This window comes from Rhinoraja longicauda, chromosome 3 (assembly GCF_053455715.1).
Source record: "Rhinoraja longicauda isolate Sanriku21f chromosome 3, sRhiLon1.1, whole genome shotgun sequence".
In the NCBI taxonomy this organism is placed as follows: Eukaryota; Metazoa; Chordata; class Chondrichthyes; order Rajiformes; family Arhynchobatidae; genus Rhinoraja; species Rhinoraja longicauda.
The window spans coordinates 99109349-99133102 of NC_135955.1; the positions used below are offsets into that span (position 1 = coordinate 99109349).

Sequence of the window (23754 nt, forward strand, 5' to 3'; positions counted from 1 at the left end):
GTACTCGCATTGCACCTAATACACACTCACGTTGCACCTTCTAATGCACATTCATGTTGCACCTTTTTTAATGTACATTGCATTTTCTAATGCACACTCGCGCAGCATCTTTCACATTGCATTTCCTAATGCACACTAACATTGCATCTAGTGCACATTCACGTTGCATCTAATGCACATTCACGTTGCATCTAATGCACATTCACGTTGCATCTAATGCACATTCACGTTGCATCTAATGCACATTCACGTTGCATCTAATGCACATTCACGTTGCATCTAATGCACATTCGCATTGCATCTAATGCACATTCACGTTGCATCTAATGTACATTCACATTGCATCTAGTGCACATTCACATTGCATCTAATGCACATTCACGTTGCATCTAATGTACATTCACTTTGCATCTAATGCACATTCACATTGCATCTAATGCACATTCACATTGCACAGCCCCTCCCAATTGCGAGCAGATGAAACACTTGGTTCCAAATGTTAAAAGTTCTTTATCCCTCTCCCCAAACGTCCCTACTTCCTGTTATGCTGCCTGGGACCATTGCCGGCGGCGCTGGAGTGGGCTGGGCTGGCTCTGCAACCAAAATAGGGCATCGCGCCGGCAGGATGCTGCGGGTTATAATTAGAAGCGAGTGCGGGCAGGGATGGATGGAGGGGGGAGGAGGAGGAGAGGAGGGCCTGACGTCACCGCATAATTGCCGGTCTCTGACGTCAGGGGCGGCTGACGGAGCGGACGGCGCTGCGTGCTGACGCCACGACGTCTATATAAAGGGTGGGCCGAGCGGAGGATGGCCGGGCAGAAGCGAGCGGAGCGGCCGCGGATACGGAGCTGAGCGAAGGGGCAAGGACACGGGCACCGCCGGCAACCAACGCCACTGCCGTCGTCTGATCGGAACCCGAGCCCCCGACAAACCAACACCTCTCACGACCCCTTGGCTTGGCTTCTTATCTCCTCTCTCCCCCCCCCCTCACCTCAACCACTGGCCGCAGTCGACCATATTCCTCTCCCCCCCCCCTCTCTCTCTCTCCACCCGACCACCACCAACCCCCTCTCCTATCCCATTCCACCACCATATCCTCCCCTCCACCATATCCCCCCCTCTCTCCCCTCCACCCGACCACCACCCTCTCACTCCACCACCATATTCCCTCCTCCCTGTCCCTCTCCCTCTCCTCCACCTGACCATCATCAACTCCCTCTCACTCCACTACCATATCCCCCCTCCCTCCCTCCATCATCAACTCCCTCTCACTCCACTACCATATCCCCTCTCCCTCCCTCCATCACCAACCCCCTCTCACTCCACAACCATAAATCCCATCTTCTCTCTCTCCCTCCCCCACTTCCACCCTCCTACCACCAACCCCCTCTCCTATCTCATTCCACCACCATATCTCCTCTCCTCTCTCTCTCTCCCTCCCTACCATTACCAACCCCCTCACCAAACAGCCCCTTCTCCCCTCACCCCACCACCATTCCCTCATCCTCCACCACTAACAACCCCCTCACCAAACAGCCCCTTCTCCCCACCACCATTCCCTCATCCTCCACCACTAACAACCCCCTCACCAAACAGCCCCTTCTCCCTCACCCCACCACCATTCCCTCCTCTTCCTCCACCACTAACAACCCCCTCACCAAACAGCCCCTTCTCCCCTCACCCCACCACCATTCCCTCATCCTCCACCACTAACAACCCCCTCACCAAACAGCCCCTTCTCCCCTCACCCCACCACCATTCCCTCCTCTTCCTCCACCACCACTAACAACCCCCTCACCCCACCACCATTAACCTCACCCCACCACCACTCCCTCACTCCATTTCCCTCCTCTCTAGCTCCCACCTCCACCAACCTTTCCCTCACTCCACCACCATTCTCACTCTCTATCTCTCCCTCCCTCCCTCCTTCTCCACCATCCCACCACCACCACCATCATCAACAACACCTTCCCTCCTCCGCCAGGAACTGAAGCCACACCAGGGGAGGGGGGGGAGTGAGAGTGAGATCTGAGGGACTTAACCAGGCGCGGGGATGAAACCGACGGCCAATGCCTTGCTGAGCTGAGAAAGCGGGCACCTTCTATCTCCACGGCCAAGGCAATACAAACTGGGCGACAACATTCCTCGCAAGCGAAGAGTCGGCGCGTCTTCAGCAGGAAGGGGAAAAATGGGGTGAGACAAGCATTGCTGTAACGTATGAGATGGTTTCAATCAGTTCAATTATCTCGCTCTTACTCGTTTGCCCCCCTCAATTAAGCAGGCGTTTCAAGCGCCCTGACACTTTTGTAGCCGAAGATCTGTTCCACAACCACCTCCAACTCACAACTAGCTACACCCTCCTTCCCCCCCTCCTGATGCGAAATGCATGCAATTTAAAATAGGCATTGATCGCACGAAGTCCGAGGTTTGTCAAGTCATCCCCCAAACGTTTAAGATGTAACATTCAAAAAATAATTTACGGTTCGAAAATTAACTTGACTTTTCGGTAGCCGCCCAAGAAAGTTCAGACATCGTACTAATCAGCTTTCATACATTTAAATTCGGAATATTGTTACCATGTTCAACATTTACCGTGTCATTCGAGGACGCGAAGCTCTTTTAAAAAAAAAAAAAACTTGTAAGTATTCATTGCACGGGATCAAATGAATTGGGGTAGCAGAATATTTTAAATAACGCTTGTATAATTAAACTTTGGTAAAGTTTACATATTTTAATTTGCACTCAAATCTGCAATTGATTTGTTTTGAAGCCATTTTATTGTTCCAGGGATACAGGACCGTACATGTATTTTCATTTTGTAGAAAACGACTACCAAGCAACATTTCAAACGTTGCTATTCAACATATTCGTCTTTTTTTGCATTTGATTATTTTCCATCCAAAACGAAGCACTCCCCCTGATTAAATTTCAAAGGTCAATAGTTAGTGACAAGAATTCAGTGATATTTTACTTCATTGAGTAGATTTTAAATATACACATTCTTCTTGGAAGTAAAACTCAGTTACACAAAAATTCTAAACATCTGGGATTGATTGATCAATTTAAATCTAGCTCAATGATTTGTGTAATAAACCAACTTGATCTACATCTTAAATATATTTGCTCATCATTTGGCATATAAACAATTTCTGGTATATCGATAGTTCAAATCCTGCTTGAATTTTAGGCTGATGGTTCAGACTCAAAAGGTTTTGGACTCAAATTTCTGAATCTTGAATTTTAAAAAAAGGAATCAAGACAAGAGGTCAAAAGGCTAACAAGGTTGAAATAACTTATGCAGATGCAAATTTTTACACTTGAGGCGTGCATGGTTATTTTGTTCTCTGCATTTATTAATAATGCTACCTCTTTAATAACAATTTGCGTGGCATTTACAAAGTTTTTTAATGCCAATAGTTAAAGCAACTGTTTTGGAGAGGATTTGTTCATGCAACTTCCTTAGAGGTGGTTTTATTCACAAAATGCTGGAGTAACTCAGCAGGTCAGGCAGCATCTCGGGAGAGAAGGAATGGGTGACGTTTCGGGTCGAGACCCTTCTTCAGAATTTCTCTGAAGAAGGGTCTCGACCCGAAACGTCACCCATTCCTTCTCTCCCGAGATGCTGCCTGACCTGCTGAGTTACTCCAGCATTTTGTGAATAAATCGATTTGTACCAGCATCTGCAGTTATTTTCTTATACTTCCTTAGAGGTGGTATGTGTAGTTCTTTCACTATGTACTATGCAATGTTTGAGTTGCAGACCTTTTATGTAGTTTGCTATTGAATGATCCATTCAAATTTGTATTTGTTCTGAACCAAAAGTAGGCCCTCTAACATGCTTTATCATGACTGATATGTTGTAACCTCAAATTAGCATTCCTATATTTCTCTGTCATTCCATTGTGGATCTTGAATCTATTTATTTCAGCCTTAAATATATTCAAAGGTTATGTCCTTTGAGAAAATATCCTCAAGTCTCTGATCCTCTGTTCTTAAATGGGTGACCCCTGTTTTAAATAGTGCTCGATTCGCCCTCTGGAGGAGAAATCATCTTCAGATTCATTATCAAGGCCTTTGAGGAACTTCTGTTTCAATCAAATTTCCTCTCCCTCTTCAAAACTCCAGCAGATACAAGTGTAAGCTCTCCGATAGTGGTGCTGGCTCGAAGGGCAGAATGACCTCCTCCTGCACTTATTTTTCGATGATATTTCCTCACATGCCAACTAGCTGCCAACCTATGTATCACTGCCATTCTATGTATCAGAATAGCTAACCATCTATGAACTGCATGTAATGCAATTACGATATTCCTTAAATGATATGCCGGGTCTGGGACACTACTTTAAATGTGTCTTGCCAATGCCCAAGATGCTTTCTGACCTGTATTCACTTAGCAATAAACAGTCACATCCTGTTAACTTTCCTAATTATGAAAGTTGTACCTGTATCGTGTTGTTCTGGGAATCACACCCAGAATACTCTATATCTCAGAGCTCTGAAATTTCTCACCTTTCAGAGAACATGCTGATTTGTTATTTTTCCTGTGAAATTACAATTTCATGTTTTTCCTGCATGATTCTCCATTCATCAGAATTTTGCTCATTCACTTAGCCTATCTATAATTGCATAATAACCTCTTTATCCCCCTTCATGACTTACCTATCCATCAGCAAATTTAGTAACCAAACCCCAGTGTTTTCATCCGTCATTTATCTGACTTGGAAAAGGTTGAGGCCTCGGAACCAATTATGTGTAAAGTTTTGCTATGATCTTCTATCCATGCTAATGCGTTCTTTTTACCACGTGCTTTTAATTTTTCTTGCTAACTTTTGATGCCGAATCATATCAAGTCTAAGTGTAATATGTCTGCAATTCCTTTTGATCCACAGCACATGTCGCCACCTCAAAGAACTGAGAGAGTTTGGTCAAGTATGATTGTGTAGGAAAATAACTGCAGGTGCTGGTACAAATTGAAGGTATTACAAAATGCTGGAGTAACTCAGCAGGTCAGGCAGCATCTAGGAGAGAGGGAATGTGTTGAAACGTCACCCATTCCCTCTCTCCCAGATGCTGCCTGACCTGCTGAGTTACTCCAGCATTTTGAGATACCTGGTCAAGTATGATTTATCTTTTGTAAAACCATGTTAACTTTGCCCAGTTCCATTTGAATTTAATTTAATCCCCTATGATAAATTATAGTCTCTACCATTTTGGACTCCCAGGGAGATACAACACAGATATAGTGCCCTTTGGCCCACACTGACCAGCAATTGCCCATTTACATTATTCCTACTTTAATTCCATCTTTTTAGTCTTCCTGCTCACTGATTAACTCCTCTTTCATTTTCCCACATGCATACTGACTAGAGGTCATTAACAGGGGCCAGTTAACCCACCAATCTACACTTCTTTTGTGGTGTGGGGTGAAACTAGAGCACCTGGAGAAAACCCACAGGATTATTGAGCGAATATGCAAAACCCACGCAGACTGTATCCAAGGTCGGGATTGAACTTGGCTCTCTGGCACTAACTCCAGTTGGATAAGCACTCGATTAATCTTTAAATTTTTCCCCCTGCATATTTGTGTTTCCCTGCAATGTGGGAATAGTTCCGTTGCTGTGAGTGGGCGGATGCATGGCAGATGCAGTTTAATGTGGATAAGTGTGAGGTTATCCACTTTGGTGGTAAGAATAGGAAGGCATAGTATTATCTGAATGGTGTCAAGTTAGGAACAGGGGACGTACAACGAGATCTGGGTGTCCTAGTGCATCAGTCACTGAAGGGAAGCATGCAGGTACAGCAGGCAGTGAAGAAAGCCAATGGAATGTTGGCCTTCATAACAAGAGGAGTTGAGTATAGGAGCAAAGAGGTCCTTCTGCAGTTGTACAGGGCTCTAGTGAGACCGCACCTGTGTGCAGTTTTGGTCTCCCAATTTGAGGAAGGATACTCTTGCTATTGAGGGCGTGCAGCGTAGGTTTACTAGGTTAATTCCCGGAATGGCGGGACTATCATATGTTGAAAGACTGGAGCGACTAGGCTTATATACACTGGAATTTAGAAGGATGAGAGGAGATCTTGTCAAAACGTATAAGATTATTAAGGGGTTGGACACGTTAGAGGCAGGAAACATGTTCCCAATGTTGGGGGAGTTCAGAACAAAGGGCCACAGTTTAAAACAAGGGGTAGGCCATTTAGAACTGAGATGAGGAAAAACTTTTTCAGTCAGAGAGTTGTGAATCTGTGGAATTCTCTGCCTCAGAAGGCAGTGGAGGCCAATTCTCTGAATGCATTCAAGAGAGAGCTAGATAGAGCTCTTAAGGATTGCGGAGCCAGGGTTATGGGGAAAAGGCAGGAACGGGGTACTGATTGAGAATGATCAGCCATGATCACATTGAATGGCGGTGCTGGCTCGAAGGGCTGAATGTCCTCCTCCTGCGTCTATTGTCTAATGTCTATTTGCAATCCCTTGAGCTATAAAATAAGGTGGTGATTGGTGTGTTGCTCTTGAAACAGTTGAAGTAGTATTAATCTTGTAGTTTTGCATTAGTCATCTCACCAAAGCTTTTAATGCGCCTACGGGTGAATTACGTGGTCAGTGGCATCCATAAAGCTACCATTTCCCACCAAAACCAATCTGATATACTGAAAATTCTTAGAAATAAAGTGTCACATTTTTTAAGCTGAAAGCTGAAATAAAATGCTGGAATTGTACACAACTTTAGACAGGTTACCAAGAGTTGAACCATTCTCCATGATCCCATAGTAAGTACTAGAAAATATGCATGGTCCCTTATTTTATTTTTGCCTGTTTTATCATGTTTTGAGGTTGATCTTGTTTTGAGATTTGAAATATTAACCCGTGTTTCCTCTTTGGATTGTATTTACAAGATTTACTTTTTTATTTGGAATGACAAATCACTGTGATACCATGGGGTAATCAGTTTGTAAAATCAGAGTTATAAATCTGAATTAAATTGGATTAATAATGGACTAGATGTGTGTGTAGCCAGCTAAGTTTCCTTACGGAAGGTACAAAAGCGATGTCTGTAATATTGCTATCACAGTTATTAACAAATATACTTTTGCTTTGTGAATAATTAGTTAATAGGTCTCTGGAGCTTGGGTTGTTACTGAAAATATTGTCAATGTATGTTTCATGTTCATAAATGATAGAAGCAGAATTAGGCAATTTGGCCCATCAAATTTGCTCCACCATTCAATCGTGGCTGATCTGTCACTCCCTCCAAACCCCGTTCTCCTGCCTTCTCCTCATAACCCCTGACACCCGTACTAACCAAGAATATATCTATCTCTGCCTCAAAAATATCAATGGACGGCCTCCACAGCTTTCTGTGGCAATGAATTACACAGATTCACCACCCTCTGACTAAAACAAATTCCTCCTCATAACCTCCTCAAGGTTATGACCTCTGGTAGAAACATCCCCTCCGCATCCACTCTATCCAGGCCTTTCACTATTCGGTAAGTTTCAATGAGGTCCCCCCCTCGTCATTCTGGGATAATTCTCGTAAACCTCCTCTGTACCCTCCAGAGCCAGCACATCATATGGGGCCCAAAATTGCTCTCAATACTCCAAATGCTTCAGCATTACATCCCTATTTCAGTTTAGCAATTTTGGTTGCTGCAGTTAAATTTATTTTTGCCTCCTTGCAACTAAGTCACAATGTTCTGCATAAAACATACAAACATAGAAAATAGGTGTAGTACCTTATTTCAGATAGGCACATTTTCTATGTGTGCGTGTGGGGGGTGGAGTTCCATTCTATATGAAATATGAAAACAGCAGAAGCTTTTAATCACCAAATATTAAGAGTCGTGCTTCAGTAAAATGAAAATCAAACAATTTTTTTTACACACAATCTAAACACTTCTTAAAATTTACTTATGGCCTTAACATCTTTACCTAGGATTGTTTAAACTGCTTTCTGACTGTGATGCTACAAAATACTTCTGGGTTTTCTCTTTTTAAGTGAGAATATCTGTTTAATGGAATTGATTGGTGGCCTGATCCACTTGAACATAGTGCCGAGGGAAATGAAAAGAAGCTTGCATTTGAAATTGCATAAACAGTGCATTCTCAACTGCTGCCCTTCAGACCCACTCACTCTCACAATGGTCAATGCATTTTGTAGAGCAGAACAATTCGACTGACTTATCCCGATTTCACTTTTACCACCCTAACTGCATCTCCCTCCACCCTCGCAATTTCAGCCAACCTCTGCCCTGTCCCATCATTATTCTCTTGTTTCTGTTTAAATTATACACACTTTCTCTGCCGATTCTCTTTATGAGAAGAGCAAAGAATGTTTAACGATAGCACGTTTATAATGTAACAATGTGTAACATTGTTACACATGTTACAAATTCCTAAAGTAATCTATTGTCAAATTATGGAAACATGTAAAATGATATTAACGTTAATATAGGGCATATTGTAAGGCATATCCTGGAATGAAAGATTGTGGTGTGGTGGGGTGGGGGGGTTTCACTTTCTATGTGAACATTTGGACCTGTTCAATGAATTTGTCATCTGCCACATTTTATTCTCTTGGCAGGCAATTTTTGCGAGTGGTAGTAGCTTTGGCAGCATCACCTGAAAATACAATGCCTAACTTCACATGTGCACAGTGAGCACCCAGCCATACCTCACAATGATTTCTCTTGGCTCTTCCAAAGCACCTTACCTGCCACATTGCTCATTCAACATTCAGTACTGGTTAACTATATTAAATGAGATGATCCTAGCCACTGGTCTTCAGCCACTTCCTCAAGCGATTTCCAAGTCACTGCCTCTAACCCCTTCATTATCACAATTTATACTCGATCCGGTCGGTATCCTGTTTCACACTGAGTTGTGTTTCTGACCCCATTATCTCTCCATCAAGAAGTCCATTTATTCAGAGCTCTAATTTAAATTGTTTCCTTCCCAGCCCTGGCTCATCTGTAGAATTCCGCAACTAAGATAAATACTGATACTTCACAAGTCACTATTCTGGAATGACCTGCATAGAATTAAAATATTGCTTTTTGTTCATGTAATGCTGCCTTAAAGAGCTTTGCCTTCAGCCTCCACATGGTGTTTGACCCCATGTGTAAGTTGAGTTTGAAGATATGGCATGGAAACAGGCCCTTAAGTGCACAGTCCACGTCGACCATCGATCACCCACTCACACTAGTTCTGTGTTATCCCACTCTACACAAGGGGCATCATTTACGGCGGCCAATTAACCTGCAGACCTCCTCATTTTTGGGATGTGCAAAGAAACCGGAGCCCCCAGGCGGAAACAAGCACAGTCATAGGGAGAACGTGCAAACTCCACACAGGCAGCATCTGCAGTCAGGATTAAAACCGGGTCTCTTGTGCTGAGAGCCCGCAGCCCCACCAGTTGCTGTGCTGTCAATGACAGATGTACCAGCTAGGATTTAAGTCGCCTTGCATATCTGTGTTTGCCAGCACCTGAGGTGAAGTCTTGCTGATTTTGTTTCGGCTAGTGAAAGTTCAGAATTTCTACTTGAGAGGTCAACTGCAAACAGCATGATTTCTCCCATAATATACCTAGCCTATGAATTAATTTCATAGTTTAGGTTGACCAATCATCAGAGCTGACAAAGTCCTGAATGGAAATTTCGTTTTCTCTCTCTCTCCACAGAGGTTTCTGAGTATTTTCAACATTGTTTTCATTTTGGATTTCCAGCAAATACTGATTTTTACTTTTTGGATTTCTGAGTTGGCCAGCACTGGGTCAGAGTTGACAGTTTAAACAATTGGATTATATTCATAAGGTGCAGTGAAATTTTCATGGCACAATAAGCGTGGAGTGAATTTGCATGAAACAATTTATTAATGTCTAAATGCAACTTAGTCAGATCAGTCTGTGGTAAATAAAATGGAAAGTAATTCAACAAATTGACCTTTTGACAGTTATTTTTGCATATCGCTCACCAAACTAAGCACAGCTTCGAGTGTTAGTGGAAGTGGCACTGAAAAAGAAACTAAATCAAAACAACATGCAGGGAGACCCCAGGTTACAGAAGAACCAATGCACAGAAATCTCACTTTACACAAATTCTTCCATAAACTTAATTTTTTTTTAAAAAATTGTCAAGATTTGAAGGCTATTTACAGAAATGCAAACACTGTCAGAAGATGTGGAGGAGACTTACAGCTAGTTAATTCTAATAATGGTCACCAGTTCAAAAAGACTTTGTATGTAAGCACCACAGAAATCAAAAATGTACCATTGTCTTCAAAAACACGGGCACCAGTTCACAGCGGGACGCAAAATAAGGGATTTGATTTGGAAACTGACAAGGCAATCTCTTCCACTGACAATATAACATCCATTGACACTTCAAGGACATTGAAATTAGCTGTTGGATGTAGGACATTTTGTTTGTGTGCCTGTTTAAAATACTGGAGGAGAGTAAATAAATTATAATGTTAATTGACCCTCATTGAAATAGTTTCTGATTTATGGGGAAATCTGTTTATGGACGGTTCTTGGAAATATAACCCTTGTGTAACTGGATGACCTTGAATTTAGAAAAAAACCCATTTCAGTAGATGCTTCTCTTGCAATTCTATGGTACTAAATTTGTTTCCAATTTGTTCACCAAAGCTTTTGTGACTGTTAGGCTGATATATTGCATCCTTGATTTAAACTGCACAACAAAGTAATTAAGTGCAATTCTTTACTGCATATGTTTTAACTTAATATATGACTGCAGCACTATAATATCGAAACTGATGGTTTTCTTCATCACTATAAGCAATATAAATGTCAAAATTCTGCAGTATGTAATTTGTGTATTAATTTAGTGTTGGTTGTAGATTCTTGTAGTGCATCATTCGTTTCCTTGCACTTTCAAGGGATTTTCTAATTAGTTGAACTCTCCTCCTTTTCTCAATGAAGCCCAACAAATATATACATACAGATTTATTTTTGAAATGTATTATTGACTCTGCTTCCATAACACTTGATTTCATTGCATTTCAAATCGTAGTAATTTTGTGGATTTGCTGATTGTCGTTGATCGTCTATATCCTCTGGTTATCAACCCTATGTAAAATATCAATATTCCTTAGCAGATTGTGGATTAACTAAAGTTTGAAAAGTAATAAAGCTGTTAGTTTATTGAAACATGACGGTTAATATACCACATTGCTCTCTCATGAATAGCATTTGTCATTGAGTCATTCAATATGACTGCCTCAAAGTACTAAATTAGCCTTCTTCTCAGAGCTTTCCTCTCAATTTCATTTGGCCTGCCTGTTTTTACAGTGATTCGAGAGGCGAGATAAACCCTCAAATGAATGAATTCAGCCATGCCCACCAGTTTTTATCCCAATTATAGCAAGATGGATAGTAATTTCTCTGAAATTATCTACCCCAGAACACAACTTCCCTTGTGGAGACATCCAACCAATGTTTGAGCAGAGTTTCTGAACAAGTGCTATAAATTGTGTTATCTTCAATCCCGTGACAATCTGATGCATGCTCTTTCCTTATTCCGATAGTCTATAGAGTTTCTGTCTGTATCTTCTTGTGTCAAAATTAGCAAAGTGAAGTCTGCACAAATAAGCTGTAACCCAATTTGAAGCGTGCACTCAAAAGGAATCTTGACAGACCATGGACTCTCAATAAACCTTAACTCCTTGTATAGCAATATTTAGTAAAACTCTGTTACAGACTCTGTCAAAACCTTACTTTATTTAAGTTGAACTCGTTTTCTTATCACATTTCCCATCATTTCCTTGCTTCTGAGGGCAATTCCAGTTCCCCTGTAAGTCTGAAGCAGGGGATTGACCTGAAACATCACCCATTCCTTCTCTCCAGAGATACAGCCTGTCCCACTGAGTTACTCCAGCATTTTGTGTCTATCCCGTTCCCCTAACCTTGCAGCCTTTTAACCCATCTTTTATTTTAAGATTACAGATCAGCACAACTGAAGTGCCTTGGTACACATCAGCCTCCAGCAACAGCAGCTGCAACCCACTGCGATCTGAAATGCACAGCCAGTATCATCTGGCTACAAGCTTGTTAAAGACTCGAGCTTGACTTCTGCAATTTATGCATTATGGTCCAAGATTTATCACTGAACCTCATTCATTTCTTTTTGCTTTTAAGTAATATGGTTGCTTTGAACTTCAGTCTATCTGGCATTATTTTAACTAGTTGAATTGCAATATCCAACATCTTTGGATAAAGGCTTTCTTTGACAAGCACTTCTATCATGGGGGAGGTAAATGGTTAAACTTGCTTCAGAATTTATCATGCATTTAATTATTTTCTGCCTTGTGTCTTTTCCTTGTGAAGATGGCAGAGCATTTTGTTGGGTGTAAGGATGTATGGCAAATCAAATTCCTCGTATGTTGCAAAACATACTTGGCTAATAAAGCATGATTATGATTTTGCTCATTAACTTCAAGGATTAAAACTAAAAGCCCAGCATTTTAATTTAAAATTTCAGGTTTACAGGAATTAGTTGATAACTTGCAAGATATGGGAGTGGTTTTTAGTATTATTAGTATTACTATACTAAACTGCACTATTTTAGTTACTAACACATTTAGGAAAAAGTCAAGAAAGAACATTATTTTGTCAAGCGGAATTAACTATCCTTCTGAGAAATGTTCAAGCATTGAATTACTCTTTGGAGTAGAATGTCTGCTATTATGCAAGTCAATACTATAACTTTTTGGATAGAAGAAAATTTGTGTTCATGACTGCGAAAGAAACATTAGCCAAAAGACACCTCTTCATTGGAAATGGTTCTATCTCGTCTTTAACATCCACCGGAACTGTTAGAATAAGCAAATCTGCCTAAATTTAATGTATCCCTTCGATTAGATTGAATTTGTGTAATCACTATACTTTGTCTCCTGATTCAAAAGTGAAGATGCTGCCATCTGAACCAAGCTGACGCCACTTTTTGTTGAACTGTTTTGCAATGAATTAGAAATCTAATAAAAGCATTTTTAGCCATGTATCACATTGGATATCACCTTGGATATCGCACAGAAAATAAGAGATTTTCTTTCCTGTCGGGCATTTATCTTTCAAATTATAGTTCATATTGTATCAACTGGTTCAAATTATAGTTTAAGTTTAGTAACGAATAAATATTTAGTTGCATCATTTGCATAGTTAATAATCGAACAGGTCATATTTGATCTGTTAGTTTACTTCAGTGTGCCTCACAGAAGCATCTTCTGTGTAGACTAAGTAGTTAAATGCAGATGAACATTCAATAGTTGAGGCATACAAAATTGGAATTTTCACAATGTACATTTACAATACAGGGGTGGCACAGTGGCGTAGCGGTAGAGTTACTGCCTTACAGCGCCAGATACACAGGTTCGATCCTGATTATGGATACTATGCTGTCTGTAAGGAGTTTGCATGCATGTTCTCCCTGTGACCACGGGTTCCTCCTGCTGCGCAGGTTTCATCCTACACTCCATAGACGTGCAGGTTTGTTGGTTAATTGCCTTTTGTAAGTTGTCATTGGTGTGCAGGATAAAATTAGCATATGTGTGATCCTGGTCAGCATGGAGTTGGTGGGCTGAAGGGCCTGTTTTCATGTTGTATCTCTAAACAAAACTAAAATAGTATGTGGCAACAGATGTGTTTATGGTCCAAAACCATGTGGCAGTTGTTGGCATGTAGTTTCTTTCATCGCTTCAACCAATGTAAATAGTTTGAACAAAATAGTGAGGTTGATAACTTTCTCAATCATCTGTACTGTAGAAACTTTTTCCTAGATTGCTTGAAACTATAAGTACTTGAGTATCTTTATCTAAAGGGTGTAGTTATACTTGGATTTCACTGAGCTAAACTGGTGAACTAAGTATTTACAAAAGCCTGTGGAAATCAGTTTTTAGGCATTCTTTGAGGCTGTGAATAATTTTTCAATTAACTTCGGTGTTTTTGTTGAAGTTCAGAAATGTTGAAGTGTCACTGAGCCCATTGATTTTATATTAACTGGCTTTCCTCTGTGCCGCTGAACAGTAAAATTAGAAGATTCTGGGTTCATTCCTTGGTTGAGCATGAGGTGCTGTCTTGAGTTCAGAGTTCACGAGGCTGTAAAAATAACCAGGGTTTCTAATCCTGATGATTAATCTTTGTAAATGTTTCTATCATGTCCTGAAATTTGCAAATTCTGCCCACCTCTTTCTCTTCCCTCTCTCAAAAGAAATCAAATGATGGCAGTTTACATTTTGTAGGAATCATTCCCAGAGCTGGCTAGTACTGTAGAAAAGTGGGAGAAGAGATGGTTTAATAACAATAATTGCTGCAGGGCGGCACGGTGGCATAACAGTAGAGCTACTGCCTTACAGCACCAGAGACCCAGGCTCGATCTTGAATACGGGTGCTGTCTGTACAGAGTTTGTGCTTTCTCCCCGTGACCTGCGTGGGCTTTCGCCAAGATCTTTGGTTTCCTCCCACGCTCCAAATTCTTGCAGGTTTCTAGGTTAATTGGCTTGGTGTAAATGTAAAATTGTCCCTCTTATGTGTAGGATAGTGTTAATATACAGGGATCGCCGGTCGGTGCGGACTCGGTGGGCCGAAGGGCCTGTTTCCGCACTGTATCACTAAACTACAGCTGTTTACATGGATAGTATTTGTACTTGTGACGCAGTTTAATGTATTTGTATGTTCTCTCCAGTGTCTCATTATTTATTTCATTCCCATATTAGTAAATTTTCTATGTCAGTACATGTTAGTTCACAAACAATTATTCTAGTAAAATTTATTAATGCTATTTTTTAGATAGAAAAGCCAGCTATCTTGGGGTGGGGGAAAAAGCATCAGTTGTACATAATAATATACCACAACATTGTCCTATTAATAGTGGGTGTAAACTTTATCCAGAAACTGCTGGTTATTAAAGCAGAATAACTTGGAGGATAACTTTTTGGAACGAAGTATGAAAATCTGGCATTTGTATTTTCAGTGGTGAGAAAGGTGACAATATGATGTTAACTTACAGACCCTGCTATTTAGTCGCAAGGATATCTTTATGTTCGTGGATTTAAGCAGTATGCTGTTGGTATTGAAAATATTACTCAACTTTATAATGCAATAATTGCAACTTTATTTAAGTATTTATGAATAGTCATAAGAATATTCTTTAGAAGATATTGGCGGCAATTGGAGCTGTCACCATCAGATGATGAATTTCGAGTCCTCTGACATTGAATTTTGCATGAGCAATGGCCAGAAAGTGACATTCTTTTACTGGTTTCTTGAATAAAAATGAAGATATGTAAATAAAACACACATTCATTAGTAAAGGTTGTAACATGCTGAATGTTTCAATCCCAATCAAATATAACCTCAAGCACTCTTGTGCACATTTTTAGCAACATTGTTAAATCTTCACTTTTAATTAATTTTTTAATCAAGTTCTTGGAGCTTGCTCATCCCCAGATATTTGGCATTTTGACTACAGACCAAGAAGATGTAATTGGCATGCGAGCTGAAGTAATTTGGTCTGCTTTCTCATCAGTGTTTTCTTTCCAGATTCACATTTGTTTTTATTGACTGTCCTCAGTCTCCACACGCCAAATGCAGAATCTGTATGCTTATTGCTTAAATGTTTTAACGGAGTTGGTTAACCAGATGGCAGTCTCAAATAGGTTATCATCTTGCTTTTGCATTATGCTTTTTTGTTTGTCTGCTAATTCTATTTGTTTCAATTTGTCTTTGCTGTAATAATTCACTTTTTTTTATACTGAGCAAAGGTGTCTGCTCTGCTGCCAGTGAAAATATTGCATCTTTCGATCCTATGGAATGAGATTCTACAGAGTTTTTGCTCTCATCCTTGTTGCATCTGTATTTGGAATATAGGAACATAATGTTGGATATCCTCATTCTGTTAATTGGCATTTGTTTTATTCTGTAGTGAGACACTATATTCTAACATTGTATTTCAATACCATCTTTGTAACCAGCTATTCCGTGTGTGTATAATCTCCTCGACAGTTAATTCTCTTTCCCATTCCCAAACTGACCTTTCTGTCCTTGGTCCCCTCTATTGCCAGAGTGAGGCTAAATGTAAATTGGAGGAACAGTATCTATTTCGCTTGGGCAACTTACAGCCCAGTGGTATGAATATTGAAGATAGACATATAATGCTGGAGTAACTCAGCGGGGCAGGCAGCATCTCTGGAGAGAAGGAATGGGTGACATTCTCTCCAGAGATGCTACCTGTCCCGCTAAGTTAATCCAGCATTTTCTGTCTACGATTTAAACCAGCATCTGCAGTTTTTTCCTACACAGTATGAATATTGATTTCTCTAACATCAAGTAACCCCGGCATTCCCTCTCTCTCTCTATCCCTCCCCCACTCAAGTCACACCTGCTTCTCGTTTTCACCCAACAAACCTCTAACGATGGCCTGTTTCCTTTATCATCGTTACTTTTTTTCCATATCTTTCATTCATTGTTCTTTATCTCTCGTTTCCCTTTTCCCTAACTAGTCTGAAGAAGGGTCTTGACCTGAAACGTCGCCCATTTCTTCTCTCCAGGGATGCTGCCTGTCCCGCTGATTCCAGCTTTTTGTATCTAAAAAGGGGGAGGTGAGTGGGGGAAGGGGAGGGTGCTACACTAATGCAGGAGAGGTTTGAACCCAACGGGTCCGCAGCAGCTAGTAATTGAATAAAATTGTATGCCATGAACTTCATCTCTAAAATGACTAATACATTGAGGATTAGATTGGGGGATATTGGGTATTCTGTTTATGTGCCATATGAGCTAGCAAGCAGCTTACATAACTTAGAGACAGTTGTATTTTTTGTATGTAGGAAATGAATGGGAGTAGGTGGAGCGTGTGTTGTCACTATATTGATGCCACAATAAGAAAAGTAGCTTCTAAAACATCTACAACTATTCTGAATGAGATTTTGTATAAAGAGTGGGGCTTCCAGAATAACGATGCCAGTGAATAAAATCACAGCAATCTGACTGCATTAATTTTGTGCTTTCACAATCAATGAGAGATGCTTCAAATTGGAGAAAGAACAATTCTCGGGAGATCCAGAAACATTTTTTATCACTTTGTGGTGGATTTGCAGGATAGCATATGAAAATTTGCTGTGACCCATTTAAATTGTTAGTAATCTTATGCTTTAACACCCTTTTTTTGAGCAGATGCCAAAGAATTTGGCTTGTGGCATAATGAATATTCTGACACTGGAATCATGAGGTAGTTTACCAGGAGCTGGAATGAAGTTTTGAACAAAATCAATTTTCCTTTGTTCTCGCTTTTTCCCCCCCCATCTCTCCATTTAATTATCCCCTGATTTTCTACTTTTCCATACTTTTCTGGTATGACTTTAAGCCGCCTGTCATTTTTTTCCCTTCCTTCGACCATCGTATCTCCCTAGCCAATAGGTTTTACAGTTGACCACTCATTCTCTTATTGCAATTCTCCATTCACCCTTCGGCAAGTTGTGGCATAAATAATATTGGAGCTGAAATGGGAAGAAAAAGTCAAACTGTGCAAGCTGCAGGATGCCTCGCTTGCGTAAGATTTATTCCTTTGGCCCGTGGCAACATGCCGTTGCATCATTCTTATGCAGAAACTGCATTTGCATCCATTCCTCCCCTTTTTTGATGACTTTTAAAGTCATAGAGTGATACAGCATAGAATTGAGCCCTTTGGCCCAACTTGCCCACACTGGCTCATGTCCCAGCTGCACTGGTCCCACCTGCCTGCGTTTGGTCCATATCCCTCCAAGCTTGTCCTATCTATGTATTTGTCTAACTATTTCTGAAATGTTGGGATGATACCTGCCTCAACACTCTCTTCTGGCAGCTTGTTCCGTACACCCACCACCCTTCGTGTGCCTTTTAAAATGGTAACTAGTGGCTAACAAAAGTGCTCACCATCTGCTCTGTAGAATTTAAATATACAGGAGATTGGAAATCTGAAATAAGTACAAACGCTTGGATGCTGAAGTTGGGCTGCATTTAAGGGGACAGAAATGGATAATTCAGCCCATTGACCTTGCTCTTGAATTTGGGGTGGGGAAGTTGGGAAGACATGTTTTAGGATGTTGTAGAAGGGATAAAAGGAGAATGTGTGTGGGGTGAAAGAGAATAAATGATAAAAGGATAGTAAGAGCATAGTAAACGAGAAGCTTGGATTTGTATTAAATTGTGCTTTCTATACATCAAAACCTAAGAGGCCAAGGTAAATGTCCGGGGAAATTAAAGTACAGTGGACATCCAGAAGTTTGGTCGTCCTGCACATTGAAATGTTGTGATCCAACAGTACTTGCTCGGCCAATTTGGTTTCAGCCTATGGTTCTCTCCAAAGATGCTGCTTGATCTGAGTCCTTCACTATGATCCCTGCTTGTAGTAACTAATATATTTAAGTCACAGAAATGAGTGTAATGTTTACACTTGAAAGCATAAATTCCCTCCTTTTAATGTTCTCATGCCAATAATTAACGTTTTGATTGCTTTACATGATCTAGTTGAATTCCTATCTTCAAAGCTTGTTCTCTGTTTAAACAATTAAATGGATTTATCTGAACTTCACAACATAGGCTTTGTTTAAGACTTTGAGAATGATTTGCTAATAAGACTAGTTTGAAGTACTAGTTCAAAATGTAATATGACCCTGTTCCACATATAGTTCAAGATCCTGCTGTGTCAAAGTCCAAAGTGGAACATTGTGGTTGTCATCTGTTGAAGGTGCATGGAGTTTTGCCAATCTCAATCAGCAAATCCTAGTTTCTGGCATCCAAAAATGTTCCCATAATTTATTTTCCATATCTTGTGTATTTTTAAAGAGAACATTTTGCAAAACATATCCTGAACTAGTAGTCCACCAAGTTGTTTAAACGCCCAATCTTATCAATAAATCTTATCCCATTCAGTCCATCTGCGTCGTATTATTCTCGGGAAGAAATTGTTTTAAAAGGCGTGTTTTCTAATGTTTGGAATTTATTTCACATTGAAAGGGATTTGAATTAAGCCTGTTAGTTTTGTAAATGTTATGAATCAGTACAGAGCAGGAGGAGTTTGCCTGTTGTAATTAGTGCTGGCAGTCTTGATAAGCAATTCAATAGTCGCCCATCGTCTCACAGTACTTTTTCTGACGCTTATTTATCTAATTCCTGGCCGATGCATAATATTGAGCTGATATTCACCACCCTAATCCAAAAATTAGTTTTTCTTGATGTGGGCCCTGGATTATTTCAGGTCACCCACAATTTGTACCATGTTGTAACCTGCTGAGTTACTCCAGCACTTTGTGTCCATTCTAAATAGTCCCATCAGATCTTTTGTTAATCCGCTATACAAAACAATAACCACACTCCATAAAATTGTAATTTTCATCCCTGGGTTGTTTTGGGAAATTCTACCAGCACTGTCAGAAAGCTGCTTGTTCTTTCTTTACTTTGGCACCAAAAAATGAGCAATGTTCTGCACTTGAGACCTGATTTGTGTTTTACACAGATTTAACTCTCCTTCCTGTTTTTCATACTTGGTCTCCAATTACAAAACATATTGTATCATGTTTAATACCTACCTCTTTAAACCTGTTCTGGCACCTTTGGAAATTTGTGCAGGGAGAATGTTCCCACCCTCTGCTATGCCATTTGCATTTATTCAGTGCTGTAAGGAGCAGTTTTACTTGAAGGGAAACAACAAATATATTAATCAGGAATTTCCCTTGGCTTGTAGTCAGACACTTCAGTCCAGCTTGTTCATTCCAACCAAGATGCCCATCTTAACCCATATCCGTCTAAACCTTTATTCGTGTACTTGTCCAGTGTCTTTTAAATGTTATTGTACTGCCTCAACTACCTCCTCTAGCAGCTTGTTTGATATATCTACCACCTTCTGAGTGAAAAGGTTGCTCCCTCAAGTTCTCATTAAATAGTTCTCCTCTCACCGTAAACCTTTGCTCATCAGTTCCTGAATCCCCAACCCTGGGAAGCAGACTCTGTGCATTCACCTTGAGTTCTAGCTGTCCTTGTAAATATTGTCTGCACTCTTTTCAGCTTAATGGCATCGTTCCCAATGCAGGATAACCAAAACTGCATGCATTACTCCAAGTGCGGCCACACCAAAATCTTGTACAACTAGAACATAATGTCCCAACTCCTAAACTTAATGCCCTAACCGAAGGCCAGCACGCCAAAAGAGTTCCTCACCACCTTTGGGGAACTATGTGCTTGCACGCCTAGGTGTCTGTTATACAGCACCTGCCAGAGGCCTATCATTCACTGCGATTTTGACTTCCCAAAAATGCAACACTCACGCTGTATTAAACTCCCGTTGCTATTCCTCAGCTCAATTACCCACCTGTTTAAGATCTTGCTGTAATTTCTGATAACCACCTTCACAACATCACCTATTTTGGGGGCATCTGCAAACTTGCTGACAATAGACAATAGGTGCAGGAGGAGGCCATTCGGCCCTTCGAGCCAGCACCGCCATTCAATGTGATCATGGCTGATCATTCTCACTCAGTACCCCGTTCCTGCCTTCTCCCCATACCCCCTGACTCCGCTATCCTTAAGAGCTCTATCTAGCTTTCTCTTGAATGCATTCAGAGAATTGGCCTCCACTGCCTTCACAGATTCACAACTCTCTGACTGAAAAAGGTTTTTCCTCATCTCAGTTCTAAATGGCCTACCCCTTATTCTTAAACTGTGGCCCCTTGTTCTGGACTCCCCCAACATTGGGAACATGTTTCTTGCCTCTAACGTGTCCAACCTCTTAATAATCTTATACGTTTCGATAAGATCTCCTCTCATCCTTCTAAATTCCAGTGTATACAAGCCTAGTCGCTCCAGTCTTTCAACATATGACAGTCCCGCCATTCTGGGAATTAACCTAGTAAACCTGCGCTGCACGCCCTCAATAGCAAGAATATCCTTCCTCAAATTTGGAGACCAAAACTGCACACAATGCCATATTCTCTGCCAAATCATTGAAGATGACAAACAACAATGGGCCCAGCACCAACTCCCATGGCACACACCATTAGTCACAGGCCTCTTATTCAAAAAACAATTTTCCATCATCACCCTTGGCTTCCTATCATCATGCCAATTATATATCCAATTAGCTAATTCTCCCTGGATCCCATGTGGTCTAACCTTTGAGCAGCCGTGCAGAAACTTAACAAAAGCCTTGCCGAGGTCTCTATAGACGGTGTGCTGTTCCCCCCTCGTCAACCAGCTTTGTTACTTAAAAAAAAACTTGATCAAATTTGTGAGACAAGATTCCCCACACTTAAAGCTATGTTGATTATCCAAAATCGACCTCTGTCTTTTCAAGTGCATCGATATCCAAAGCCTCAGAATCCCTTCCAGTACCTTACTACAGATGTTAGGCATATTGATCTGTAGTTCCCAGTTGATCTTTGCAGCCCTTCTTAAATAAAGATGTGACATTGTCCACCTTCCAGTCTTCCTGCACCTTGTGGCTGACTATCTTGCATTTATCTCTACCAGGGCTCCTGCAATTTAGTATTGAGTTTCCCACAGTGTTTCTGATATACTGGATCAGGCCCTGGTGATTTTATCTATCATCTACAGATTAAGTTTACAGGATACAAAAGTGGGTGGTTTTGCAGACAGTGAAAAATTGCACCAGGATCTCGATCGATCGACCAGGTTGGCCGAGGAATGGTTGATGGAATTTAACACAGAATTGCGAGGTGTTGCATTTTGGGATGTCTAACAAGGGCAGGACCTACACAGCGAATGGTAGGCCTCTGGGGAATGTTGTAGAGCAGAGGGATCTCGGAGTGCAGGGGCATGGTTCCTTGAAGATGGAGTTGCCGATAGATCAGGTGGTCAAAAAGGTTTTCGGCACAATGGCCTTCATCAGTCAGAGTATTGAGTATAGAGGTTGGGAGGTCATGTTGCAGTTGTATAAGATGTTGGTGAGGCCGCATTTAGAGTATTGTATTCAGTTGGCTCTGTGTTCGAGGAAAGATGTTGTCAAGCTGGAAAGAGTACAGAGAAGATTTGAGGATGTAGCCTGGGCTAGGGGGTCTGAGCTATAGGGAGAGGTTGAGTAGGCTGGGACTCTTTTCCTTGGAGTGCAGGAGAATGATGGGTGATCTTATAGAGGTATATAAGATGAGAGGAATAGATCGGGTAGATGCACAGAGTCTCTTGCCCAGAGTGGGTGAATAGAGCACCAGAGGAAATAGGTTTAAGATGAAAGGAAAAGATTTAATAGGAATCTGAGGGGTAAGTTTTTAACACAAAGGGTGATGGGTGAATGGAATAAGCTACCAAGGAAGTTGATGAGGCAGGAACTAACCCAACAATTAAGAAATGGTTAGACAGGTACATAGATAGGACAGGTTTGGAGGGATATGGACCAAATGCGAGCAGGTGCAACTAGTGTAACTGGGACATGGTGGATGGTGTGGGCGAGTTTGCCAAAGGGCCTGTTTCCATGCTGTATCACTCAGACTCTGACCCTACTCCATCACTCCCTCTTGTTCAACATTTCACTCCTCGCTTTCCTTTCTTCTAAGAATCTACCATTTGACAACCATCTTAAGTCATCCACTGTAACAGAGTATCCCAAAGACATTCCCATTAACTTTTCCCGACACATTTCCCCAAAACGCTTTTTCCTCCATGGAAAAAGGCACTTCACGTGTTAGAACACACTTAAAATATTGTGTACATTTTTGGTTGCCTTTCCTAAAAAGGCAATAATTGTTCTGGAGGGCATACAGCAAAACATTCATTATGCTGATATTTGGATTGGTGCATTTACCTAGAGCAGGATAGTTTTGTCGAGTCTGGAAGAATGGGAGGTGACTTTACTGAAGTAGTAACAAGAGGCATGTACATCCTGAATTCTGGATTTTAAAGGTGTAGAGCAGAAAAATCTTGAATGGAAGGACAAGCCTGAGGGACCATCAGTCTATTCCTCCTGTTTATTCCCTTGTGTGGAACTCGCACTGACATGGGCAACTAAACAGCATTCCACTATATCTACCTTAATAAAAAAATTGGATTTTTGATCTAAATATATTTTTGAAATTGACCAAGATATGCATTAGAAAGAGCTGAAAAGTAGAACATATTGAAGAGTAGAAAAATGTTTATAGGGTTTGACACATTTAATAATTTTTATGTTCAACTAATTATTTTGCAGTGTAATGACTTAAGAATTTCTGGCATGCGTTGTTTCGTATAACAAGAATTCCCTCAAAGTGAGATTGTGAGATTGCTTATACAGGATGTAACTATTGGTCTACCTCGAGAAAGAACGATTCCCTGGGAGGCTAATTTGTAAGAAATATGCAAAGCAGACATTTTAAAGTAGTTTTATTTTTGGGGAGTAATTATTTAAGATATTTAGTTATTATGATATAAGATATTCTATCGCAACTAAATTTAAGGTAGCTCTTCTTCTCCAAGAAGCCCTTCTTGCTTAAGTCCATACTCCGCCACCTCCAGTTTAAATTCCATTTGGAATATTTTGGAAGGTCAAGAACCAAGAAGAAGATGATTAAGGTGATTAATACATGTAAATATTATATGAATATAAATAATATATCAAGATATATGTTATTATAAGTTGCAAAGTGCACAGAAGATCTGAAGTCCTGTTGTCAGGACTTGAGGGCCTGAGCTACAGGAAGTGGTTGGGCAGGCTTGGACTTTATTTCTTGGAGCACAGGAGGCTGAGGGGTGATCTTAGAGAGGTGTATATATTCATGAGGGGAAT

At 40.7% G+C, this 23754-nt stretch overlaps 1 protein-coding gene across 1 annotated transcript in view; it reads left to right on the plus strand.

The window, feature by feature from the left end:
* The first annotated feature begins 812 nt into the window (after nt 1–812).
* Nucleotides 813–23754, plus strand: part of LOC144592215 (homer protein homolog 1-like) — an 80393-nt gene continuing 57451 nt past the window's right edge. The window contains exon 1 of the mRNA XM_078396741.1: nt 813–2193. Coding sequence (XP_078252867.1) covers nt 2189–2193 — 5 coding nt within the window. The 5' untranslated portion in view covers nt 813–2188. The remainder of the gene's footprint in view (nt 2194–23754) is intronic.